Source organism: Falco biarmicus, chromosome 12 (genome assembly GCF_023638135.1).
Source record: "Falco biarmicus isolate bFalBia1 chromosome 12, bFalBia1.pri, whole genome shotgun sequence".
Taxonomy (NCBI): Eukaryota; Metazoa; Chordata; class Aves; order Falconiformes; family Falconidae; genus Falco; species Falco biarmicus.
In genome coordinates this window covers 16,283,294-16,310,976 of record NC_079299.1, presented here as the reverse complement: position 1 = coordinate 16,310,976, position 27,683 = coordinate 16,283,294, and the positions used below count along the sequence as shown (strand labels likewise).

Sequence of the window (27,683 nt, the reverse complement as noted above, 5' to 3'; positions counted from 1 at the left end):
CTGCACTAGCTATGGCTACACAGCTTTTTTTGCCAGCACAGAGCATAGGTGGACCTTTTGCTTGTAAAAGAGCACATGCACATACCTTGTGCTGAGGAATTTTTAAGCCCAAGCTTGGGAAAGCATTCTATTCAGGGCAATACTGGAATAAGTCTGAGACTTAAGTCCTTCTGAAACCAGAGGGGTAATCTGTGTTTAAACTTAGTCCTATGCTTTAATCTCCTTTTTTACTATTTCGCTATCCTGGAGAGAGATAAATGTAAGCATGTGCTTTCCTGAGCTGAGCTCTGAAAACATTAATGTGCAGCAGTTCAGAAAATGATTTATTAGTGTCAAATCTAGCCCTTCTGAAAAAACAGTGGCACAAAGAACTAGAATTCCATTTGGGAAATGAAAAGCTATTTCATTTTGTAACTACATTGCATTGTACTAGAAAGTAAATCCTACACATGTAAGAGAGGAAAAAAGCCTTGTATGATTAGACTAACTTTATTGAAAAATATCCAAATTAGGTAGTTTCACATTTTATATATCTAATTGAATTTACAACTGGTTAGTTCTTTTGAACTGAACTCTGAAATAATTGGGTAAATGCCTTTTTAAAAGTTTAGAGACATGTCAGTCTTAATCTTTTGCAGCAGGGGTCTCTATAAACAAATCTAAAATAACCCTGCTAGCATAGAATGCATATATATCAGAACAGACAGTAAAATTACTGACTATAGATAAGGAATGGTATCACTGTAGGTGAGCATGAAAAAAATCTCCAAACAATTTTATATAGTTAATTTCCTTAAAATGAGTTGTACAGGCTTAGCCCATCCTTAGAAGAACAGTGACCTAATTTCAAACTATTAATAGAAGAGAAATAAAGTTGACTCCATGATATGTACTTAGACGTAGGAATTTTAATGCAGTGCATCAAAGGAATCAGATGACACAGGCAGTATTTTTATATTCTGCACAAAGTTTCACTGTATTACAAAATATAATCAGACCAAGTATTTAAATATGATTTTAAAGCTATTTATAGTCACAACCTTTTGTCCTTAGTTATATAGTGCACTGAGTTCCTATATTTAAAGTTTGTTTTCACATTGGCATAAGAGCAGCATCTGGTCCAAAATACAAAAAAATCAGAACCTTACCTATTATAAATGACAGGGGTTTAGCTGAAAAACTGTCTGACGTTCTAACACGATTTCATATGTATGACATTAGCTGGTTAAATTGCAACAGCTCAGCCTTAGCAATGGATATTTCCCTACTATTAGACTAAACTACCCTTTGCTTAGCTCTTACTAGGACAAAATTCCAAGTGAACCAGCTCCGAGCCTGCAAACACTTACACACTCGATTACCTTTAAAGACGTGAACAGTCTTATTGAGGTCTGTGAGTCAGATCCTCAACTTGTGTAAATCACAGGCCTATTTAAATCAACAGAGCTATGACAGTTTATATCAGCTGAAGATTTGGCACCAGAGATACAACCCCATGCATAAAGACAAGTATGTGCATAAGTCTCTCTCTGGGCCCCTGAAAGCTACAGAGGTCAGGTAAACTTCACGGGAAGAGAGAGACTGCATTGAACATTACTGTGTTTGAAGTAATTCCAGACCGTTAAACATGCATTTATTATACAGTCAAGATGAAAAATTATGAATTATTTAAGTTTATTACACCTTAGTTACATTTAAGACGTTGCCGTTCCAAGGCTGGAGGAGCTGGCTGGTAGTTATGACCACAAGTTACAAATATTTATGATACAAAGCAGAAGACCTTTTAGGGTAATGGAAGCTCGAAAGGCAGCTTTAGCATTACAGCCCACTTGTTTCACTCTTCTAGTGATGGCCCCAGAAACCAGCAGCCATTACACTTCATGCATGAGATGGGCTTCACAGCATCCTTCTGAATGTTAACTTGGTGGATAGAGATGAAAAAGGAACACGTGGAGATTGCAGGGAGATGTAACTTTACGTTAAGCCTTAAGATGGGCAGCTGACACTTGGACATCATTTCCAGCACTGGAGCACAAATATTTATAGCTATAAGGACAAACAATGCAAGTTCTAGTCTGTGTGGGTAGGGGAATACAAACATCCTATGTGTATGTAGATGTACATACTCTGACCTACCCAGTGGGCTTAAAGGACACGTTTTTATTTGTGTGTCTTCTGTGGCCAGCCTTGGCCCGGTACCTCAGCTTTACACAAATGTGATTTCCATTTCCCAGCCCCCCTGTGAAAAATAACGAGCCCCACATTACAGTGTGTGTGTGGGGGGGGGTTGGCTAGAAAAAAAGCACTGGAAATGTTTCCAACACCTTTCAAACGCCCACCAACCCAGAACTGAACCTAGACACTGCACCCCCACTCTTTGTCCCCGGTTTAAGTGACGGCGGCTGACGGCTCGCAGGGCGGCAGGCGCGGGCCCCTCACCCCCTCACGGCGAGGGGGGGCACCAACACGAGGGGCAGAAGGGAGCCGACCGTCACCACGGGCTGCGTGCGGCCCTCCCCGGGGAGCCCTGCAGCCCAGGCCCGCCTGAGCAGGCGGGGGGATCCGGCCTGGCCCGGCCCCGTGGCCCAGGTCTGCTCTGGCGGGGGGAGAGACTCCCACAGCCGCACGGGCTCTGGGCTCCCGCCCTGCCCGCCGCCGGCACCGGCCCTGCCACCGCGGCCCTCCGCGCCCGGGCCCGCGCCACACTCACGCCGCGGCCGCCGCTCCAGCGCCACCTGGCGGCGCCGCCCGGCCGTATCCCGCCGGCAGCGGGAGGGCAGCGGGGCTGCACGGTAAGCACGGCCAGCCCAGGAACCCCCCGACCCCGCCGCCCGGCAGCCCCTCCGCTTCTGGCGGGCGCCGCGGGGCGGTGGGGACGGGGCGGGTCCGGCCGGGTCCGTGGGAGCGGGCGCGGCCGCCCCCGCCCCCTGTCGGTGCCCGCTTCCTGCGGCGCGGCGGGGCTGCCGCTTCCTGCTCCTCCCCGCGGCGCGTCGGGAGGGCGACTCCGCCATGGTTGCCCTGGCGGCCCTTTCAAACGCGGCAGCCGGCAGCAGGGGGTAACGTCTGGGGGAGCCTCCCGCCCCTCGCCGGGCCCGGGCCGAGGGTGAGGCAGGGTGAGCAGCGACCTGCGGGGCTGCGCTCGCCCCGGCGTCCTCTGTGCCGGGCCGCGCCGCGCCGGCAGCGAGGGGGTCTCCTGTTGTCTCGGTTGCTCGGGTAGAAACGACCCATCTTGTTCCCGGGCCACCGTGTCTGCGCCCTGCCCGCCCCCGGCCCGGGGGCGAAGGGTTGCTCGGGTCTCCCCTGGCACGGTGCCCGGGGCCCCGCTGTGCGGGAGCGGCGGGGGCGGGTCAGCGGGACCGGGGACGCGGGCGGCAGCGCCGTGGGGACCGGGGGGGCCCCCGGGGCTGGCGCTGGGGCGGGGGGTGCGGGGCTGCCGGCCTCCGCCGGGATGCTCCCTGCCCGCCGCCTGCCGTGGGGGCAGCGGGGCGCGGTGAGGTGACCTGCCCCGTGGCTCTGCCTGGAAACTGACGCCCTTCCAGGCGAGGAGGGTGAAATTTACCTGTTGGTCCTTCCTCCCGAGCGCTGCCAGCGGGTCTGAGGAGAGCAGGGTGTCGCCTGCGGGAGAATAGTAAAGTGTATCTTAAGCTCAGTCACGTTGCTGGGCCAAAAAGCAACGATTTGGAGGGTAGTGAGTCACCGAAACACAAGCAGCACTTTACTCTCAACTCCCCTTGTGACTGCAAGATTCCAAAACGTGTGTTAAAGGTGTGATAACCCCCATGTCGCCATGTGGAACAGATGTGCACCTTCCGCATCCTTCAGGGGCGAATATATCCCATTGAATTAAGCTGCACGGGAGTGTTAACTGTATGACTAGGTTGGTGGGTTGGAGTAGCTGCACATGGTGCAGCAGCCTGTTACTGAATGTGAAGCAGTATCCCTCTGACTTCAGATAAAGTTGTCTATTTTCATAGGTGGTTTGAGGTAAATGGATTAAAAAAAATGCATGGGAAGTGTTTGTCCCATCCCCCTTCCTGCACAAACCTCATTCTGGTTCATATGCAACAGGCTGCTGCATAATGCAGGCTGTTCCTTTTCCCCAGTGGGACCACTATAAGTTACAGGAACAGGCTTGGAGGAGAGCGTGCTTTGTAAGGGTACAGGCTTTGTGGTTTGCAGTTTTGGTGGTACTTCTGTAAGTAGTAGCAGTAAGTGGTACTCCTACCAGACTTACACCTTTTCAATTAACACTGGGGGCTGTTTTGCTGTATGTGTGTACCCTGTGTGTCTCTCCCTTTCTTTCTGGCTGTAATTTTCCAGTTAGCACTGGAGTCTTCTGCTGTGTTTGCAACTCCTTTGTCCAGGCAGGCCTGACTGGCTTTGTGCGGGAAAAGTCCTTGGGAATCTACTGCACCAGCTGCTCTGAGTTCTACAAGGTTTTAACCTCGAGAGGATTACAGTAAGTTGGATTTAGATTTTGAAGTACAGCTTGGTTGTTATAGGTGATAAAAAGCTTCTGGAGTGATAGAACAATTTCCATACAAGTCTCCACCGTTGATCTGTCTGGCATTTTGTTTCACCTTTGCTGTTGACAATACGCTCACACTTTGATTTCTTCTTAGGATGTTACTCTGGCATACGATGGAGGTGTCTTAAAATGACAAGCAAAATCAACTGTTTAGAGCCTATGTGTAAATACTGAAGTGGGCCATTCTGCTGCTACTGATAATGGTCTGAAATTTACTTGTCATGTGGGATTCGTAGTGCTTTCTATGTCATGCCCCAGATGCTTGATGGTGTTACAAACTGTCGTTTGGCTAGTACTATTTGATTTAAGAAGAAACTAAAATGCAAAATTCTATTATCCTTGCTATTTTATTCATGCTAGTGAAGCAAAGGCTGCAGAGCAAAGTTTGAATATCTTCCTGGATAGGCAATTTCCTTCTTGGAAGGAACACATTACTTCAATTGCAAAAGAGCTTTAGAAGTTTCTGTGTCCTTTTCTGCTGGGAAGGGATTTTTTGCAGTTACTGAAATGAAATTAATTTCCAAGTATATGTGTGGTAGTGGTGTGTTTCATTGGTTCTGTGTTGTGGTGTTTTGATGTTTGGGTTTTTTTCAAATCCTGTACCTTCAGGTAAAAGAAATCTATTTGATTGAGTTGTAAGGTGCAGTAGACTTTGTTGATACTCAGTTTTGTATTTCTGTAGTCATGAGGGATTTATGTGACCTAGTGTAGTAAGGTTATGAGTTTTAAATTTGCCATAATGATATTCCTTTGATTATACTGTGGAAGTATGATCTTTTCTGTAACTTTCAAATGTTCAATGCAATTTTTTTCTTAAGTGCCCTGTAGAAGATGTCAAAGTCTATTAAGATTACTGGAGCAATTTCTGACTTAGAAAATTGTTGCTCAAATCATGGAGCTACAAAACATAGTCTTGCGCTAGTGCAGGGATTTTTTGATGTTTTGGGAGAAAGGGGAGGGAATAGTGTTTTTTCATCTAGTTACTTTTATTTCTGCAAACAGTTGCTTATGCCACCTGGATTCACATACAAAATTTACCTTTAATGGGTGGTACCTTTGCACGAATAGGGAGGTTGAAGATGGTTTCAGTCTCTAAATGAGACTTGGATTGCTCCTTAACGTAATAAGGCCTTTAAAGCCTCAACCTACTTCTGTTCTACATGCAGCCTAGAACTCCTATTTGGGGAGAGAGACCAGAGGAATGTCTGGTTTATGCATACCCATATCAGGATTCTGTACAGTGAAGTATAACAAGAGCTACCCTGTCACTCTTCTTTGTTCTTGGTGTGGCCCAACACCAAACTACAGTAGCCTTATTTTAATGAGTTGCTGAGAGGCAGGGAGAAGACAGCCATCAGGATAGGTCTAGCGTGTTGCGGAGCTCTGCATTGAATGCAGAGAATAGAAGTGGTGGGAACAAAAGAACTGGCAACAAAACTGATGCCAAACTGTTTGAAGAGTAGACCTGGGAGATACATTTTTATGCAATAGCAGTAATTTAAATGGTTTCAGCTCTTCTTTACTGGACTGTATAATAGCTCTGCAAAGTCCTCCTTCATTTTTAAGTGAGAAGTACTTTTGAAGAATACGCTATAACTGTTTTGGGTTTTGTGGAGAAGCAAATTTAGTGATTATTGAGTGTGTGAAGCAAAGAGAATTTGGGTGTTCCAAGCAATGATGTTTCATGCTGCCTGCTGTCATTTGGGAGATGGACAAGCAGAAGAGTTTTGATTCCCTTGAACAGAAGATCAAGGGTCTAGTGTGAAGATTCAGTATTCAGGTTTCAGCCTTTCACACAGGAGCAAAAGATCGTATGTGGACAGATCTGAAATGAAACAGGAGTTGGGAGCTTAAGTATGTGGGCAAGGCCAAAGTTTCCAGGGCCTAGCTAGTGTTGCCTGGCATGGAAGTAAAATACTGTTGGTGAGACGATTGTTAAGAATTCTTTTTCTCAAAGAACAACATTTTTAAAAATTAAGGCAAAATTTCCGACAATGTACATAAAATAAGGAAAAAATGTGTTAGCATATGTTACATGGAAGTTTGCTAGCCTTGGATTTGAGGAGAGCTGATAGAACAGAGCTTGCAGGAGTTCAGTATGCCAGTCGATAGTCCAGTGAAATCCTGCACAGGGTGCCTGGGTAACTTGTGCACGTCACTGGATACTGCACGTTTACTTCCTTCAGGTGCTAAGTACAGGAGATGCTGAGCAGTGTGAATGCCTGCAATAACATACAGCAATAGTGAATACAGATGCAGGAAGGAGAAATGTTTGCTATGACCTGACTCCGGTATAAACTGGTTACTCTTAATTTTTCACCTTTGTAGTTGGCTTTTTCTACAGCCTGTTTCTTGGGTCTTCCTGCCTGCCTTTGGGGACTATCTCTAAGATTTTTTTATTTTTTTTTTATTTTTTTTTTTAAAAAAACTGTAATAGTTATTCATCATCATCAGTGGCATTTAGACTTGTTGCTTTTTCCTCCTCTTCCCTGCCTCCCCCTCTGCAGTGAATCACAGAACTGTTTTTCTTAGTCATTAACTGTAGGTGTTAGCACACCCTAGCGCAGGCAGCTCAGGAGGAAAATTTCACAGACAGCTGTCTAGTAATTTGGATTCAAATCAGAAGTACTTTTGTGAATTCAAATAAAAAAATGATTCCTTGTAAACAAAAAGAATATACATGGCAAGTGTAAGGTTCTTGTTCTACAAATATGAAATACGGTTTGTTGTATGCATTATTAGAAGGGGAGGTGGTTATAACTTCACCCCGCCTTACAGTCAAATATCATGACTTTTTTTTTTTTTTTTTTTTTCCCCTTTGCGATACCCCATGTTTGATGTCAGTCTCACAGATGCTTTTTGGTATTGGGCTTTCATTTTGAGCTGTAGAACTCCATTTTGGCTTCTGACCATGGCTTGTCTGTTCATGCAGAGTTATTCTCAGATAAGTTTTATGCTTTAAATTCACATCTCATCTTAGTTCAAATTAAATTTAAGTGCAGGTACAAAAGCCTTTAGGAACTAAGTTACCACTCTTCTCAAGAAAATTTAGGTTAATAAAATAATTAAAGCTGGAGTTTATATATCTGAGGACAGTCCCGACTTACTATGTGCTTGTCAGAACTGACACAATATTGATGAGTGGGACAAAGGACAGATTCTGTGCTGGTCTTAACTACTTTGATCTTTTGGATCAAACATGTTTGATGTTTTTTGAGCTTTCTGAAGGACAACAAACACTCAAAAGATGATCTAATGATTTTTTGAAGTCGAAAATCCGAGCAATCAAAAGAAAAAAACAAACAAACATTGAAGTGTCCCAGAAAGACTTAGTATTATAGCATGTCACTTACTAGTCTATTTGCTGCTTTCTTCTGCTGGTATGGTAGTTCTGCTTCACTCAGTGCACTGTATGAAGAAAACTAGACTCCGATTTAAGGATGTAGGAGCGAAAACCAATCTGTTCATGAAGAATATGGAAAACGCCTGGTGTCATAAACCAAGGAGCTCGTTTCCTGTTCTTATGCTGATATAAAGAGTTAAATCAGCCACCAGTGTTGGATGGCAGGAAGTACAATTAACTTTACTGTTGCTGTAATCTTACTTAATCTAACAATACAAATGTTGAGATATTTTGGGACCCTGACCTTGACTGCTTGAGGTGAGAGGGAAAAGTTAGCAGAAAAAAGACCTTCCAGGTGAGGCTTTCTTTTTACCTGGGCTTTTGAGTAAGCCCCAAAACTATTGTGGTGATATACTGAGTGTTCAGAACTGGCAGGGAAGTTTACAGGGTGGTGTTACATAGAGGCAATACAGACCTCTGGTGAGAGAACATGCATGTTGGCTTTTTCCTTCTTCCTTGCTATGATTCAGTGGGTAACTATGAAGAAGCTGGTTAGTGTTTAAAAAACTGATCATCGGTTTCCAAAATTGCCTGGAATACTGAAAAATACTCAGCTAGCTGAACTAGCTGGAGAAGTGTGGCAGATAATGATATTGTGAGATGAAAACCTTGTTTGAAGACAGAGAACTGTGGGACCCAACCATGTGAAAAGTGTCCCATTGCCTGAAAAAAAGGGATCAGAGATCCATCTGGCTCAGATGTTACCCAGCTCTGGAACTCTTGGTTTTGGAAACGTTAATAATGTTTCTTGTTTCTCCCATTCACAGGTTGAAGCACAATATAAAATGGAAACATTATTTTCTGCCTCTGAGGTAATAGGAAGAAATAAATAATTAATTCAGGACTACGATAATGACTGTTCAGGTGTAAAAAGCGAAGGAAAACAGAGAAGCAGAGTGGCTGGGTGAAGTTGCAGGTGTCTCAGAACTGACAGTAAAAAGTCACCTGGGAAGCTAATAAGGTGAGTAATTTTTTTTTGTTTGTGTGGAGATTTCTGTTTTCCCGTGGTAGATGCGTATTCTAACCAGTCACAGAATGGGATTTCAGCTAGTGGAACAGCACAGAAATGCTGACCTGTTACTGACTGTGATGGTCGCTACAAGGTGGTGTTTGGCAAGCTAGCTAACAGCTAGTACTATGTAATGTGGGCCTCAACAGTCCTCCTGCTGCGGTGCTGAAAATTGTCGCTGAAATTCTGGTGCTGCTTTACAAGGAAAACTTGCTGAAAGCCATTTATAACAATAGTTATGCTTCTAGTGCCTGAACAGAGGCCAGAATGAAGCTGGATTAAAGAGTATTTCACCCTTGAGTTGAATAGGACTCTGCAAAATGCTTATCCAGTCTGTATGTGCAAACATGGGACTATAAGGCTTGCATTGCAGTAGTAAGCATGGGTCAAAGGTCAAAGTGCAAAAAGTTAGAGAATATAATGTGAAGAATGATGAAATTCTACCAGATAAAGGTAAAATGTGTTTAAGAGTATTATAGTTACAGAAATGCTTTATGGTGTTTTTGGTTTTTTGGGGTTTTTTTAGTTTTAATTTTCTGGCAGGTAGAATTTCGAGGGTACCGAAAATTCTCTAAAACTGTCAAATGTGATTATTGAAATTCATGGGCTCAGCTATTACCAAAAAGTCTATACTTGGTTAACTGAAATACGGCTATTGTAGGTGTGAATCTTGGGTCAAGAGAAAGTCTATGCCTTCCCTTTTTACTCTTGATAATTGTTTTATATACTTTCTATATGCTAATGAGCAGCTCTTTCAAAATCATTGTTTTATTACACATACGAACAACAGAGAGTCTTTAAAGGTGAAATTCCAGATCAAAATGGACAATCTTCTTAGAGTCCTGTTTGTATCAAACCATATATGAGCTCACTTTACTACATTTTATTTTTATTTTCTGTGCTTCTTAGATAGATGGAGGAAAGACTGGCATAGTATATAAGTGACACCCAATAATATGGCTGAGAACCAGAACTCCTTTTGCTAGGATAGCTTTACATGCAGGCCAAATAATTACCTCCATTTGAAGAGGAAAATAATTTCAGAGGCTGTAGCGCTGGATGGTCTGTTTGCTCAGTTGAAAAGATCGTTGAATGTGTGCTGCTGTGGCCTAAATTCTCTGGATACTAAGAAATCCAAACTTGCTCTAGAGGAGGATTTTGTGATGGGTGAAGACGTTTTGAGGACATACTTGGCAGTAAGTTAAAGGGCTGAATAAGAGAATACAACTTCAACCAAATGTTCTATTTCTCTCTTCTTGCCTCTGTTTCAGATGTCTTCTCTGCCGAGGAGGGTGAAATCTGAAGCCAAAGTCCTTACATCAGAAGACAATGAACTACCTTCATTTCTTGATTCGTAAGGTTTTTTTTGTTTCCTTAGGATTTTTTTAAGGTTTATGATAAGCATGAGAGATTGCGTAAGAGCAGCACTCAGTTTCTGAGAGGTTGATTAAAAAGCTTAAATGCACAAAACTTCAACATAAAACACAAATTACTTGTGCTGTTTCATGATCACAGTGAAGATAGGGTGAAACTGAATTGCCTTGTGTTGAAACAGAATCAGGTGTGTACACATCCCCGTGACCAGGTTCAGGAAGGCTTGGTAAATTGTTCCAGCCATTCACTCTGCAATAGCGTGAAAGACCTGTATTTGAGACTGCCTACCTTTCTGCTAATTTTTCCTGTTCACTTCCTTTCATGTCAGAAAACACTCAGACTGGCTTGCTTATGTATTTTTTTTTATTATTATTCTCATAATCAATATTGTTCTCTCCTTTGTTTTTCAGGAGCTCTGAATCAGAGGAGGAAGAGGAGGCATGGGAGCCAAAAAGCAAAATTGCCAAGAGACCTAGATTGCCAAAGAAAAATGAGGCAAAACCTAAAAAAGCTGCTGCTCCACGGTCAGCTGTAGCCAGGAAGAAAGTCAAGAAGGTAGCAATAAAAGAGGAAATGGTGAGTACCTGTAAGCAGGAGACTGTGGTTGGCAAGTAACATGAGCAGAGTTTTCCCAATTCCGGTTCACTTGGTTGCCTGAGTCTGATCAGCTCATATGATTCTACTGTTACTGTGAATATTCAGTATGTTTGATAAATGTGGCTTTCTTATATATTTAAGTGTCCCAGATCTAAGTGCCTTCCTTTAAAATTTTGACCAATGATAATGGGACATGGTTTTCCCTGGAGATCTCTTTTAAAATGAAAATAAATACATCTGTTCTTCTTTGTATAATGAAAACTAAACACTAATATCTCTGGTTTCTGTGTTGTACCTTTGATGTCTTCTACCTTTTCACCAGCTGGGAACCACAACAAAAAGAAGGCCTGCACTTATATTTCCTTGCATGGCTGTTTGACTCAGTAAGGATTGTAGTTTTATTATGATGGATATAAGATGCACTTCTGTCAGGCACACTTCTGTCAAAGATGGTCAGGTCATGACAGAAGCCAGTCCTTCTGGCTTGTGAAGATGATGTTCTCTGGCAAAATTCAGGAAAGATGGTGTGGCTTGTCCAAGATTAAACTAGATCTTGGCAGACCAAATCTCAGTTCCAGTTCCCGTGCTGCACCTAACACCTGATTAGAAGAGTGCTTTCCTGCTCTGCTGTTCCCCGATTTGTTGAGATGAGTGGAGGCAAGGGCTGTAGGTCAGTCTCTTCTGAAGGAGAGCCCAAATAAAGTCTTTCCAGGCTAATTTTATTTGCTCTTTTAAATAGCAGTTCTGCTGCGTATGTTTGTATCTTTTCTTCCATGCAAAATACACTTCACATTACTCAATGTCTGGCTTGGCATTTTGCTGCCAGACAGAGATGTCACTTGGGAAAATGATGTCTGGTATCAAGTCTTCCTAGGTGTTAATTGAAATGTTGAACCAGTTTGTAACAGTCAACGCTTAATACTCTTTCAATGCCTTTTTTGGCAGGATGTATCTTTGCCTGTTGCTCCTGCAGAAGATAATAGAATACAGCTTTTAAAACCGAAGGAAGAAGATGTAGGCACTAAACCAGAAACTTTACATCAAAAGCCAGTAGTGCCTAAAAAAACGGAAATAAATTCATTCCAAGGGAAGAATGTAAAGAGTTTAGAAAGTGATGAAAAACCCTCAACAAGTGTTCCTATAGTGGGAAATCAAGTGAAACACGAGAAATCTGAGGATTTGGCATTTGATGAACCACCTTTTAAAAAGATTAAGTCAACTACATGTCCTGAAGGAAGGCCAGTTAAAAATCTAGGAGGCAACAAAGTAAAAGAAGAATTTGAAATGAACTGGGATATTGTACAGGTATGAGACCTTTTCCTTTTCTTGAGGTATCAACAAAACAATTTCCTGCATAATTAGCACTTAGAATCTTAACATACAATTTCAGTCCTCTTGGCATCAGTTGGAGTGTCAAAGGCATTGTCTTGTTAGTAGTCATTTAAACTCTGCTTAAATTGTCATAATGCATGCATAAATATTATTATTGGTTAGTAACTGTTAAAACTTAAAATTTGAACATTATTCTAATATCTGTGATTTTGATAGTCCTTAGTATATAAATCTTGCATGTAACAGTTTACACACTTCTCCTCTACCAGCACGCGTGGTTTTTCCGTGGATAGGCTCAACTGAAACTTCTGCAGGAAGGGATGTTGAAAGATTTGGGATGCCTGTGCACAGTTTCAGAATTTAAGAGATAGTTAGTGTGGATCATTTCATTGTAGAGACTCATTTGAGAGTGTATATCAATTTACAGTTTTATCAAGGAGGAGATTGCTTATTGAATAACAGTGACATCAAGGGAAGTATCATCTTTGTTGTTGTAGGATGTTAACTTTGAAGCTGTTCCAGTGAAGAAGACAGTTTTGGGACAGCTCCTGTTCTGGAGACTGGGTGTGATTGTGGAAGACTAGTATGAGCAGAATGAGAATAGATTGGACACATTCTAGTCATTATCCTTAGTACTGCCTGGTACTTATATTGAAAGGTGTAATATTTTGTTTTTGAGTCTTCAAAAATATTCCTGGAAATGGGGATGGAGAATTTGATCTTTATATATTGCTGCTGTAAAAGCAGTGAATATGATTGTGCAGGAGTTGTTATATTTTTAGGCTTCAGAATAAAACTTTTGAAAGGCTTTTATATCAGCCATCTATGCAAGTAACTGTAGCAACGTACAAACAAACAGTGATAGTTGCAGTGTTACTAAGCTAAGGTACTTGTAGTTTGTTCTCCATTCCATATTGATACACTATAACTAAAGCCCAATTTGTACAAAATCATGTTTAACTTTGTGAGGCTTGGTTCATCTTGAAACCTTTAGTAGTATCATGCTAGTTTCCAAAAACTGGTTGAGTTGGATTTGGATCACCTCTGGATTTGTGTTTTTTGGTTTTGTTTAACCATGAGATATGTCACTGTTTGTTAAAAAAAAAAATAATTCTGAGTTGTTGTGTATTTTGTTTCTTTCTGGTATATTTTTTATTGTTTTTTCTGTTCCCAAGAGGCACTTCTTTCTGCATTGTTTTTCTGTAGTTTCAAGTTTCTGGAAACATTGGTTGCTATATGTCTTTCTGAAGTACTGAGTGTGGTGGCTGGATGCATGGGAAACCTGGCATCATGTTTTAGGGAGGACAGTAGTCCCTGGTGGCCAGCATAATATTCTAGGAGTGGTTTCGAATGTTGAATGAGGGGCTGTTTAAAGCAATCTATCATGTTTCTTAAATGTCTTAAATGGTGGGTTTTATTGCTTTAGTTTTGTTGTTTGTTTCTTCTTTTGACAGGTCTTGTCAGAAATAACAAATGTTGAACCATGGGTATGTGCAAACTTAATTCGCCTTTTTCAAGAAGAAAATACAATTCCTTTTATTGCTCGGTATCGGAAGGAGCTCATCAATAATCTGGAGGCCGATGCCTTGCGAGAAGTGCAGCAAACACTGGAAGAGCTGCGGTAAGTAAGTTAATACAGGGAGGTGTCTGGGGAGATAAGTAACAACTGGCTGCTGCTTTTGTGTCCCTTATTTTGGTACTTTGTACACACTACAATTATAAAGGAACTTCAAAAGAAAAAAAGTTTAAAACTGAGGTAATTGTCATAGAAACATTTAGGTTGGAAGGGACCTTAGAGGTCATAGAGTCCAAACGTTCATCTAGCACTGCCGAGTCCACCACTAAACCATGTCCCTAAGCACCACATCTACACATCTTTTAAATACTTCTAGGTATGGTGACTCAACCGCATCCCTGGGCAGCCTGTTCCAATGCTTTAAGTGAAGAAATCTTTCCTAATATCCAATCTAAACCTCCTCTGGTGCAGCTTGAGGCCATTTCCATATTGACCCTTCTGTTCCTTTCAGAAGGGAGTCTTCTGTGACAATGACCCATCTTTTAGTTTACTAAAACTGCAGAGAAACTAACTCTTACCAAAAGAGTAGTTTATAGGTTCTGGAGGTACATAGCCTGGTTAAATGTAAGATGTACCCTTAGAAAAAAGATCACTAAGAATCCCTTGGCTTCTTACTTGGAGAGCAGCAAAGTCTCTAGCGAAGAGCACTACCTGAGGCTGTAATGTACCAGGAGGGCAGGCTAAACTATCCCAGGCCACTGCAGCAAAGAAATGATCAGTAAAGCCTACTGCAGCAGTAGATGAGACTGCTCTCATTCCTCCCCTCTTTTGGATGGCTGTGTTCTTGAGATGGCAAGGGAGCAGACTTGCTAGCTGTTCTGTCAACAAGGTGTCTTCCTCCTTGTACTCCCCACTATACCCTAGCAAGAGATTCTTTCCAAAGAGGGGAAGTGGCCTGAGAGAGTTCTTGTCTGAACAAGGAATTTAAATCATAACAAAACACCTCTGCTGCTTGCATTGCCCAGGTATCATATTGTAGGTTTAAGAGTTTAAAATCTAGTACTCTAGACCCGGTGCTGCAGAACTATCTTGATAAGAATTACAGCTGTAAGTGCTCATAAGCATGGATTTAATTTAAGGGCTTTTTATTTGGCTTCCAGGTCAAATGTAAAAATGTATATAGCAGTAATGAGTATCAGTATTTGAAGATTTTTGTTGAAGCTACCACAGGATATTTTGATGCAGTTTTGAACTAATGGGAGAAAGAGAGTAATAGTTAGAAACTCTTTCGGATTATCAGACTTGGTTTGTTGGGGATTAGCAGGAGATACAATCTTCAGGTGTTTCAGAGAGCTTCAGCAGTCTAATAAACAAGTTCAAAATCAATAGCCTTTTTAATCTACTGTGAAATGTGACTGTTAATACCAATCTCTTGCATTTTAGTACTGTTGCGAAGAAGACACATACAATGATACAGAAGCTGAAGAAAGAAGGGAAGTTATCCGGATGCCTTTTAACAGCACTATTAAATTGCAGAACTTTGGAAGAATTGGATCATGTGGTCAGTTCATTAGTCTTTTTCAGCTCATCCTTAGCTTAAACATAATCTTGAGTAACTAAATGGTGCATAATGGAAAGTACATAGCATGACTGAAGTACTTCCTTGCCTTTTAATAATGGTGTTTTTGTTTGTTTTAAGTCTGCACCTTATAAAACTGGGAGTAAAGGCACCAAAGCCCAGAGGGCCAAGCAGCTGGGATTAGAACCTGCTGCTCTCTCCCTCTTGCAGAATCCAATGGAACTCAATCTCTTTTCTTACATTAGACCCAATACCAAAGGTAAGTGCTTTGCTTCTATGAGCAGTAATGTCCTAAATGTCTGAAAATATTTTGAAAGGGGAATTACTCTTATTTGTTCTGATGTTGCTGAAAGTTATGCAACTGTTTTAAATTCAGCAGTTCTTTTAGCAACATGTGTTAAGAGTTTACATTTAATGCCATGGTTCTCCAACCTTTCCTGTCTTTTTGTATTGTAAATAGTAATAATTCTGGTATACAAGGGACAGAAATCTGGAGTCGTTATAGTTGACATCTGGATTTGCTGGTAAGAGAGAGGGAACTGCTCAGCGCACTTGAGACCTCTCCATGGTTCTACTCTTCCTTAAACTGTTTATTGAAGATTGAGTGCTGGTTTTTGATAATGAGGCTCATTATGCTCATACTCTGTACTCAAGTATATGTCACCCATCAAAGCATATCTTGCTAAAACCTGACCTTGGCGATTGGCTGAGTTTTTCTTGCTGAATGACAGTAGGGATTGGAGATGTAATCTCTGAAACTTGAGCAGAACTTTAACAATATGATTGTCACATAGAGACTACAGAACTGTGTTTCTTAGTGAGTGCAGTTATGGGTGAATCTGTAGGGGGCAACCTCTGACAATAAAATATGAAGATTGCTGCAACCTTCTGTATGATGTTAAAATAGAGACATACTTTTATTCTTCCCTGCCCCAACATTTACTTTTTGAATTCTAACATAAAGGTATCAAACCTCCTTAGTGAGGCTCACTCTTACTCTTCCCACTTCAGTTGTTCTTTTATTTCATTTAAATATTGTTTATAAATTGATCCTAACTTGGCATTGATAATCAGTTACAAACTATTCTGATTGTTTAATTACTGTGTGTTAGCATATGCCATTACTTCATACAGGAGTATATTGCAACCACATATCTGACTATTCTGGCAGAGTCTAAAGAGCCAAAAGAAAATCTTCACAGTGAAAGTTCAAATAAACTATTTTGGGTGCATTCAGAAGGAAGTGCTGCTTGTTGCAGCATAAACATAGGTTTTGAAAATCAGTACACCTATTTTCAATTTTGTGCTAAAAATAATGTTGCTTAAGTTTATATAATGGTTTGTATTTGAAAGGCTCATCAGAAACTATGAACTGGGTCACTTTTATCAACTTGGGACCCCGTTTGACAACCTATATACAGCCTGAGATCAGAGTGAATTTTTTTTAGAGGGATGAGGCATTTTCTGTGCAGAATGTTTTCATGAAATCTTAATATTCAATTCTTCTAAATTTTCAATGTTTTTAAACTTATACTAAAAATGAACTGAAATAAAACCAGAAGTTCATGTTTCAAAGTTAAGGAAGCAGGCAAATAAAACTTTGTTCTTCCTTTTGAAGGTATGCATGGTCAAATAATTCTCGAATTAAACAAGCATATGGTGTTTTTGTAATGGACACAGTAAAATGTCCATGTGAGTGATGCTTAATTGAATGGGAACTGTTGGATTATTTCTTTAATCCTGACTGGTTTTGGCCTATTTTGTCTCATTGAAATTCTCTGCTAGAATTAAAATAGTGTTGCCATGTACACTTCTGGTACTTGAGTGTCCTAATTCGTATTCAGCATAACACATGTCTTGTAAGTCCCTTAGCTTTGTATTCTGGCATGAATATTACTTTTACCATAAGAAACACAAACTCATAGGTGTAAGGATCCAAATTCCATTTCTGATCAATTCAGGCATGTAATAACACTTTTTTTATCGTCACATTGTTTTTCTTTCTGGCAGGAAAGTTTAGCTTCCCCTTCTTAAAAATGGGCTAAGTTATTATTTTTTTTTTATATGATGTGTAACTCTATAGCCCAACCAGAAGCAGGATTCTGGATTCATTACAAATATTATTATTATTAGGGCTATGCATTTCTTTTAAAATGGTGTTAATAAAGCTCTTTTGAGATGGTAGTTCATCAGACAACGGAGTGAAAAATAATCTGTGTTGAAGGACACAGTTAATGCTGCATCTGCCAACTCTAGGATTCTTGCTTTGTGCTCTGAAACATTTGTTACTGACCATTGCTAGAAACAGGGTTAGATATATTGATGTAAAATACATGATGTCCGTTTAATTTCATTACCATGATTCTGGTCCAATTCAACCACTGTTCGAAGGAGAATGCTGTGCCATTTCTTCCAGTCTTTTGAAGTGAGGATGGTTCTGTGTGTTGTAAAGCTGGATGATTCTGTTACCAGATGTCTAGAATACTTTGTCTATGGAGACATTTTATAATTTCATTGTTTGAACAGTGTTTCGTGGGAGAGAATGAAGGTACTGTGATCTCAGAAGTGTCACTGTGCAAACTCCTGATACAAACCAGTGGAAATACAAAACCTGTTACACAGAGAAAAGAGGATTGCCTGCAAAGATTTTAGGCAGTTTCCATATTGGTAGCAAAATGTGTAGACTTCTGCTGCAATTACTCATTTTATTACAACCTCAAAAAATGATATTTGAATAGTCAGTTTTACAATTGTAAATAGTTTGTTTGCATCCTAAATGTCAGGATCTGTTAGCATCAAAGTAAAAAAAAAATTGTTTCTCTTATTTTAATGTCATTTTGACTTACAATACTGCATTGGTCACTTTAGGCTCATTAAAAATATAATTGTTTCAGGTGTTTTAGAAAGGAAACTTAGTTAATAAAATTAGAATGATTTAGAGTTCTTCACTGAAACTTCTACAAATCAGTTGGATATCTTGCATCAATTTTCTTTCAGCTTGTATATCTTTTCTTAGTGCATGTGCAGGTGTGTAAAGTAACTTTTCATGCTAGTTTTTTTACGATTGTTAACTGTTTTTTCTTCTAAGGACTTTCAACTATCCAGGAAGTAGAGGCCGGAGTACAGCATATTTTAGCTGACATGTTTGCTAAAGATAAAGTTACACTGGATTTTATCAGGCAATTGTAAGTTTGACTCTTACTGCCTAAACTTTCCTGGTTGCATGGTAAGATTCAGTCTCCCAGTGTGCAGATACGTAACTGCCTTTTTTTTTTTTTTTTTTTTTTTTTTTTTGTCTTTTTAGTGATATGAAAATAGTGTTACTGTGAAATTGATTTAGGTCCATTCCTTCACTTGTGTTGGAGGTACACTCATTAGTCTTTCTGCCTTTCTGGTTATCAGTGGAGGAGAGATCTGCTGTGACCATGGCATGACACTGACTCCCAAAGACTGAAAAATTCGCTGGGGCTCTGCTCCATATAGACTTGATCGCCCTTGCAGTTAGTGACGTGTAAGAGAAAGCTTTCTCTCCTTGCACTTCCTTCAAGCTATAAGTTTTCAGAGGTGCATCTGCTTAAGCTATTGCTCCAATATTTATGACTTGACACCAGTTGAATTCGTTAGCGTGCAGTAATGGTTAATTTTAGCATTGGTAGTCAATAAGGCAAACAAATACAACTTTTTAAAGAAGGAGTTACTGATCCTTTGTATTAGCTGAATCTAAGTTTTCTTATATTACATGACTTCAAGGTTGTCATGTCTGGGGGCTTGGTGTGACAGGGTGATAGTTGCTTGTTAGTTTGGGTTTTTTTTTCCTCTGCTGTGTACCATCTGTGACAGAGAACAGGGTTATCAAAGAACAGGTGCTGCCTTAGGAGCATGCGGTGTTAGTTTGAATCTTCTCAGTTCTGTTTCATTGACCCTTGTTTGCTGTTTATCATGAGTAATGGCTAACTTCATCAAAAGGCTAGAGCACAGCGGTGTGATAATTTCAATGGAGGGGTAGTTTTGTAAAGGATGTACTATCACGTTCATTCCTTTGACCACTAGAAGCTCCTTAATTGGATACACAGTGCTAAGGTATGTTGTATGTATAATAATCATGAGGAGCGTTCAGGAAGCTTTCTGTTTGGGAACCCTGTGACTCCTAAAAATAATGAAAACTTTTATGGGTGTTAAGTGTGCAAAGCAAGAAATTAATTCTGAGGCTGGGTAGATTCAAGAGAGATGTTGTATTTGTTGAAAATGGATAACTACTATAACTTTTTTGCAACTTCCCAATTTTTTTTGTGTGAAGTTGAACAAATAACTGACCAAGCAAGTGCAGATGCTGGCTTTTGAGTATCCATTCCCTTCAGGAGAAGGGCCATCTGCAGCTTTTACTGAGGTCTGATTGAATTTCTTCTCTTGGTATGTTCCAATCAATATATGTTATGTCAGTCTCAGCATTAAGATATGTAATACAGTTTTGCAGGCAATTAGTGTAAGTTGTAACTGAGCAGACTCCAAACTTCGTTTTTATTTAATAAAAGCACTAATGACTTGGTAGAAGTTTTATGCTAAAATACTTATTAACATTTGTTTCTTTTATCCAGATGTCAGCAAAGGTACATTTGTATCCAGTCAGCCTTGGCAAAAATGTCATCCAAAGGTGGAAATGAAAAAGATATTGATAAATTCCAACTGTACCATGAATTTTCTTGTAATATAAAGAACATTCAGCATCATCAGGTACAGCTACAAATTTGTATTTTTTTCTTAGGATTTTAAATATAGCTTTTGGATTTTGTTGCTTAAAACTGATTCTAAAGATACTTGATTTTGCTTTTCAGTTAAAGGTAATAGAGGCTTTCAAATTCTTGAAAAGCAGGACTAAACTGTTAATCTCCATATTAAGAAACTGAGCAAAGGCCTGCTTATTTTGTATGCCCATTGTCTATTTAATTCTCATTAAACAAATATATATGATTTATGTATCTGAGATTTCAATACTGGTGTGATTTATTTTCAGCATGTGTCATGTCTTCCCTTCCTGCCCCTAGTGACAAGCGCATAGCAAGTGTTACTGGGAGGGGGATAAAGGCTAAGTGATAATTTATGGTCTCTAGAGGTGAGACTGGGATAGTGGTTGCATACTAGTGGAAGCTATTTGGTTGGAGTGTATTTGAAGCAAACTTGGATAAACTTACTGTTTGTTTCTTTTGGATATTTGCTGCAGCACTGAGAGTGCACTGAGCCATTTGACACCAAACCTGTCAGGTGAAACTGGTGAGAAGTATCAGGGAAGGATCCAGAAAAATGAAATTGAAGGTGACCTACAAAAGCAGCTCAGGGGAACATCCCATGCACTACCCCAAAAAGGGGGTTGTCTTGCAAGTAATTAATATTACCTGCTGTGAAGTGTCTTTGGTTATCCTAAGCCTAGACCTCTATGGCATTTTTGTCTCCCCTCTGTGTTTTGATGGTTAAATAAGGAAAGAAAGTTTTCTTTACCTGCTATTTCTTTCTTAAGCTTAAACCCTAGTATTGTACTTCCAAAAGGCTTTCTCATAACCTCTAATTTCCCTTATTACCTGACCTTACTAGCCCACTGATGCAATTTACCATTTTTTTCTCTCTTGTTTTCTTGGGTTATAACCACCCTTTTTAATACCTAAAAGTCTTTAGTTTCTCCTTCACCTAAGACTTTGGAGAAATACTTATTTTCTGCATTCAAAAATCTGGTTAAAAATGTGTTCTTGAACGTGTTTTGGGAGAGGTATGGGTGTCTTCAAGTGAAGAAATTCTATGGTTTGGCTCAGGATTTTTAGAAGCAGGTTATACCTAAAAAAGATACAGGGAAGCCTGAAGCTCAGAGGTATTTATAACATTTACTAATCCCTCAGGACTGCAGGTTAAATAGCTGTGTTTGAAGAACACTTGCAGAATTCACTGTTTTGAACACCTTCTCTACTCCTTGTGTGACTGTACACAGACAAGTGTTCTCAATGTGTTTAGCTAGAGGCAGAAATAGAGATCAGCTTTAAATAATCTCTGCAGAGTTGCAAATAAAGGATTCCCTAAAATTCTGCACTGAAAGGGGTCATTGTCTGACTATGGAAGTGCTAGTATTCTTAAAGGTCTGTGTAAAACCCTAACTCTGGTCTAGATTACATGTAGGTGAAGGGGACGGGCAGTAGACTACCCTGTTACCTGTAAGACAATAAACTGTATCTTTATGACCAAAACATTTGTAGCTATGAGCATATCTTGCAGCCTGTGTTGCAATGAGTTAAAATGGTGTGCACTAAGCTGCAGCTTGGTTCTGCAGCTGGTGTTGCACATGCTGTAGTTCTGGGGTTTACTTTCTGTGCCATTGTTACTTTGGGTGTTTAGACATGCCATGAAATAATCGGGACTGGCGTGGAGTCAGGTTGTGTGACTGAAAAAGTTAAAATACTGAACCTGAAATGAGAAAGAAACCTTGTTTAAAAAGCCTGACTCCAGGTTTTGACACGGTCAGATACCTGTGGGTGTTTCCAGCTGGAACATTTTGCTGTTGGGAGGTTCAGACACAGTTCCTTCCTTTTGGCAACAAGGAGAACCTGACTGGACTCTCTTAGGATGTAGTTGGGTAGCTATACCAGCACTGTTGTAATCAAGGGAAAAAATCTTTCAAGAGTTTATTTGAATTTTTGACTAATCGTAAATGGTTCCGTGTTTGTGTACTCCTTGGGGTTGCTTTTCTCTATTTGGAGATGACTAAACTGGTGGGAGGAAAAGAATCCATGAATAAAGTATAAAGTTTGAGGCAAGTGCTCTATTTTGAATCTCATACTTAAAAAGGAACTGGAAATTAAAGTCCTTGGCAAAATATATGGAACTTACTCTGTGAGTCTGTCTGCAACATAGAAGAGGGTTGTGCAAAATGAAGAATGTTGTATTTATCTGATAAACAGACTAAGGTTTGATGAATCTTGTGACTAGATCAATTATTCTTGCTTTTTCTGAAAAATGTATGTTGTTTTTATTAATGCTTCCCCTGGATCTGTTCCAGTTGTACATAGAAACAGTTGAGTGTTTTTTCCAGAACTGAAAGATTTCTTTCTCTAGAACAGCCAGATTTTAACCTGTCACCTTAAAATACCCAAACAAACAAAAAAACCCCCAAAATACAAAAACCAACCAACAAAAAAAATTACCTTTATTATTTTAGAGGGAGAAATGGGCTAATTACTTTATTAATTCAGCATTTCTTGGATGATAATTCTTCTCTGAATGCACGTCACTCAGAATAGGCAGATTGTTTAAGAATAAAAATGTAAATAATATTAGCGACTGCAGTACAGCTGGTTTAAGTTCAGGTGACTGACACATACTGCAGACAAGAGTGCCAGGAAACAAAACATGATGCAAATATTGACCCCGCTAACAGCATGCTGAATGATGACATTATAATTCTATCAGATACATTCTCTGTCGTGAGCATAATCTTGATTTCATTTTAGCTTGACATTTTAACTTTCTCTCTTTTTTAAAAAAATAATATCAGAATAAATGTGAAAGCACTTGATTTGTTAAAATGTGTCTTTCTAATCTCTACATGAAAACATTTGCTTTGGCAGTCAAGGTACCAGATACTATAATATTTCACATGCAATCTTTATTATTAGCTTTGTTGTTCAATGATATGTCAGGCCTGGTATGTCACAGGAGCAGTAAGGCTGAGGAATATAAATTGGTACTATGTCCTGGAGTCATTTTAAACCATTGTATTTAACATATGTGACATGTCTGAGTTAGCTAGTGATTGAATTAAAGTTCATGATTGACACAGAATGCTCTGTTGTGACAGTGCTCAGGGCCTGCTACATACAGCAACATGTGTAGTCATACAGGAATGTCAACTTCTAGCAGGTTTTTTTTTGGTTTGTTTTTTTTTTTTTTTCTACTTCGAAGTATTTTGGAGGGGAAAATGAAATCTGAAAATATGGCTTTTATCTGTAGCTGCTTCTAACTGTTACTCTGTTTCTAAAATCCATTGGCCAGTGAGTTTTCTCTAATCTTCTAAGGCCTACTTCAGGTGAACATTCAACGTCTTCATAATGAGATTAGACTAGTAGATACCCACCGGTATCCTCCAGAATCCACCACTTGCACTGTGATTCTGGTTGTGAATATAGAGCCGCAGACTTCCATTGAAAATCGAAGTCTGTACGCATATAGCATGTGTGCAGCCAGATTTAGCTTTAGATCGTGAATATGCAGTTGTGTACACAAGACTTTGCCAGAAATATGTGCATATGTTTTAAGACTGGATTGTTAATATTAATGTAAAGAGTGTATACAATATTTTCAGCTATTTATGAGTTAGGCATGAATAACCCTAAATTCATTCTCTTTCAAACTAACTGATTACCTTTTTGTCACAAGTTCTGATTCCTAATTAATTTTAAATATGGCTTGATCTCGGGAAGAAAAATGAAGCCTAAAGCATAGGACTAATTTTTTCCCTTTCTGATCTCTGATTCTGCTTGGAATCACTTTTCAATTAATTTCTTGAGTTTGAATTTGGGTTATTAAACAAGATTATTCCATCAAATAATTTTATGCTGACTTGTATTATGTGTGTTTAAAATAAACTGGATCTTCAGATTGCAGACTCCAGGAAAAAATGTATGATTTGTTATGCCATGGCACGATTTAATCTGTGTTTAAATTGTGGATTTTATCTGTATGTGCTAGTACTTTGTGAACTGATTTACTGTACCACCATCATGATTTTCTACAGAATGTCAAGCAAGTGCGTACACAAATGTTGATAAGTTTATCTTTTGGATATTCTGTGTGTCATCTGTCTCTGCCATTTATGTTTGCACTCAGATTCTGGCCATTAACCGAGGGGAAAATCTGAAGATCCTGACAGTGAAGGTCAACATTCCTGACGGGGTGAAGAATGAATTCTGTTGGTGGTGTGTCAATGAAAGGTCTGCATGGATACATATTCTTTCAGAAATATCTTTTTTTTTTCTATAGACAGCTGCATACCAAAATGTACCTCACATGTCTTGTTGCATTAAGAGAACAATTTAAATGAATACTTATTAGATTAAATGGAATTAGCAAGTGGATAATTCTTATTCTGTATTTCCAATTGTTGTAGTATTATGCTAAAAAGGTTGTGCCTTTGGCTGTATTTGGGGAGTTCTGGCATCATTTTTAAAGCAATCAATTTTTTTTTTTAAATGTGATGGCTGATGAAGTATGAATGCATTTTCAAATTGCAATATGCATCACATCCAGTAGTCTTTACTGAAAGGAATTTGTAGAATCCAATAGAATATACTTCTAACTTCTAAAAATAACTTCACATGCCTGATTACAACAATTAAAGAGGACTACCTCAGATTTTAGATCAGTGCAGTACGTAACTTTGGGTTTCACAAATGCAAGGAACTGCATGTTTTAAAAAGTATTGGGTTTAATAGACAAATTTAAATGTAGCTGTCTTCAATCTGTGATAGTGTATCTTGACTCTTGGATTTTGATCTCTGAGTAAGTTAGTTATAAAACTGGGCTCTAAATTTTGGGTGATTCTTTTATTTCTTACTGATTGGCTCTTACAAGTTGCTTTCTTTAAGCCTGTAGTGAGATGTTCAGTGTTGCATAATTTTGAGGTTTTTTTTGCAAAGGTTTAGGTTAAATATATGTTTTGTGCAATATCTCTGTCAGTCTTTCTTGGAAACTGTATCTTGATGTCCTGTGTTGGAGAATACTGTGATTCAAACTGTGCTTCTTCCTTGTATGTATTAAAGATAGGTTTGTCTTTCTCAGTAGTTTGAGACATGGTGCATTGTGCTGAGATGTCTTAGAAACTCCTACCTTTGCATTAAAATTGAATAACCAAAAGGAGGAAAAAAGATAGGAAAAGATGCACTTTTCTTAGTGTACAAAGTTGTATACTGTGATACTGCTTTAACGTGTATTTTTCTTTGACATCAAGTCCGAGAAAGGGATCTGGTAAAAATGTTCCTTTTCACTGTAGAAATCCAATGGTTCTGCTTCCAACATGGAAGCCTCTGAAAGAATTAAAATACTTGCTTGGCCAGATAACATAACATAATATGATCTAGGACTAATAGTAACTTTTTTTTTTTTTTGGGGGGGGGGGGGGGGGGAAGTATCAGGATTCATAAACACACCTAAGTATCATTCTATTTTTAATACCTGCAATGGAATTTCTGAACTCCCTGCAAGATGTATATTCTGTAGGCAGAACATATCTGTCAGTCTTGCTTTTACTGCATCTATGACAGAACTTGGAAGCACTGTGAGCCACAGATAATGGAACAGCTTGTCACTGCTACACAAATGAAAGTGGGATGTAAATTGAGATATTTTTGGTTGATTACACTTTTCTGAGTCATCCTGAGTTGATAAGAATATTGACCTTGGAAATGGAACTACTTATTAATGCTTAGCATTCATGAAGCTATATGTGATTATGGCTTTTTACTGTTTAAGGACAACTTCTGCACCATCAGAAAACTTCCAAAGGAATTATTTTAGTGGATATTTGTGCATTGACATCTAGAACAGATTCTGATCTTCCTCATTAGGTTGACAACGGTGTGACCAAACTGATAAATAGTAAATGTGCATTCTGCCCTGCAAGTTTGAAAATCACTGTCCAAGGGTGGGAGTTGCATTATTTTCACTGTATTGATTTACTGGTGAGAGCAGAAGGTTAAGAACTTTTGTTTGAGGCAAGGATTGCAAAGCTTTGCAAAGGTATTAACTAATCTGCTAAAGGTCACACCTAAAATCAGTTGCAGAACCAGAAATGCCACCTTGCTACGGAGTTTGCCCAGTATTCTAGCAACAAAACAATATCATCTACTGCCTACTGAATTAGTAGCGAATATGCTGACCTTTGTGTGCTGTGGCAAATCTTTTAGCATTAAAAGTGTCTGAGAAGCAAAGTGGATTTGGAAGACTAGAGTTCTTCATTTTTGCATTGAGCTCTATATAGATGCTCTCGAATAAGTTTACTGTATTTTCTTTGCGAGTTCAGAATATCTATTATCCTGTAGAAGCATCCATATTTTCTTCAAATTTGGGTTTGTGCTGAGAACTAAGGAAAACCCTTCTGCCTCACCCTGTGTATTGTATTTTCCCCCAGAACATGGCATCTGTGTGGTTTGACAGTGAACCTAGCTCCATTAACCCTAGAGCTGCACTGGTCCCAAAAACTTGGTTGTGAAGTGGGACACAGGAAAAGAATCAATGAGAAACAACCGGAGAGGGGCTGCTTAGCTGGCTTTGAGTGTAAAGACAACATAGAGTTGCTCCTTGGGAAGGGGCAAGAGTTTGTTCCAAAGTGGAATTGCAACCTTGAAAATTAAGTTTGGTGTTTGATAATTTTTCTTCCCATTTTTCCAGACAAAATACTCTGATTCTGTATAAAGGCCATGGTACAGGCCTTAAAGGCATGTTTTATCTGTGGTCACCAATTTGGTACGTTTCATATAATGTCTTGAAGGAAAACAAAGCCTAGCTGTGCTTTTCCTGGAATAGTTGTTAATTACTACTAGTGGTTCTTAACGTGGGCTATGTTAATTATGTTGATGTATAGTTTCACCCTCTGAGGTGTATCATTAGTGTAAGCCACGTATGCTTATGGTATGGTCCTGGTTGTGAGCATGCACACGTGGAGAGCTGAAGAGTAGAGTAAGATGATAATATTTATACAGGGCTTTTCTAAATAGGGCTTTATTTAAAGGGCTTCAAAAGTCAGCTCTTGATTAAATAATCAAGAAAAATCTGTTCTTAGAGGGAAGTTTAACTAGGCAGCAATGATCTTTAAAAATATACACACATGCTTTTGCTTTGTTTTTTGCAGCGAAGTGGATTTTTCTCATTTCTCATGAAATACTGGAATGATTAAAATGCAGTATTTTCTATGATTGAACTTATTGTTTGGATATTTTTGCATTTGTTGCAATTTCTAATAGAATGTTGTCTAAATAATTTTTACTTATATAGGCAGGTAATAAAAACATCTGCTGTGATAACCTATTTACAGGGGAAAGGTTTGCGAACTGGCTTGAATGGATAAAGAGAGGGAGAAACAGCTGCCAGGTTTCCAAATTCATTCATATTTATGCTGAGGATACTCTCTGGGGGAGTGTAGTCATACTTGCCACCTGTAAAAACTTCATGTTTATAGAACTGGATGGCAATAAGAGGCTTTAAAGCCTTTACCAGTTTTATATAGGTATGGAAAGAGTCTCTAGTTACAAATAAGTATAATAGAACTATTTGCAAAAACTGTTAGCAAAGTGATGAGGTCATGTGGCTAAGGAC

At 39.4% G+C, this 27,683-nt stretch overlaps 1 protein-coding gene across 4 annotated transcripts in view; it reads left to right on the top strand.

Annotated features, from left to right (window-relative positions):
* The first annotated feature begins 2,953 nt into the window (after positions 1 to 2,953).
* Positions 2,954 to 27,683, top strand: part of SRBD1 (S1 RNA binding domain 1) — a 128,462-nt gene continuing 103,732 nt past the window's right edge. Inside the window, exons 1-12 of one of the 4 annotated variants that reach the window (XM_056357355.1) lie at positions 2,954 to 3,056; positions 4,321 to 4,459; positions 8,699 to 8,892; positions 10,212 to 10,294; positions 10,725 to 10,890; positions 11,857 to 12,216; positions 13,698 to 13,864; positions 15,203 to 15,320; positions 15,549 to 15,597; positions 18,427 to 18,523; positions 19,934 to 20,069; positions 24,201 to 24,304. In XM_056357355.1, coding sequence (XP_056213330.1) covers positions 10,212 to 10,294; positions 10,725 to 10,890; positions 11,857 to 12,216; positions 13,698 to 13,864; positions 15,203 to 15,320; positions 15,549 to 15,597; positions 18,427 to 18,523; positions 19,934 to 20,069; positions 24,201 to 24,304 — 1,280 coding nt within the window. In that variant the 5' untranslated portion in view covers positions 2,954 to 3,056; positions 4,321 to 4,459; positions 8,699 to 8,892. Of the gene's footprint in view, positions 3,104 to 4,320; positions 4,460 to 8,698; positions 8,893 to 10,211; positions 10,295 to 10,724; positions 10,891 to 11,856; positions 12,217 to 13,697; positions 13,865 to 15,202; positions 15,321 to 15,458; positions 15,598 to 18,426; positions 18,524 to 19,933; positions 20,070 to 24,200; positions 24,305 to 27,683 lie in introns of all 4 variants that reach the window. The other 3 variants (XM_056357352.1, XM_056357354.1, XM_056357356.1) reach the window with 3 other exon arrangements.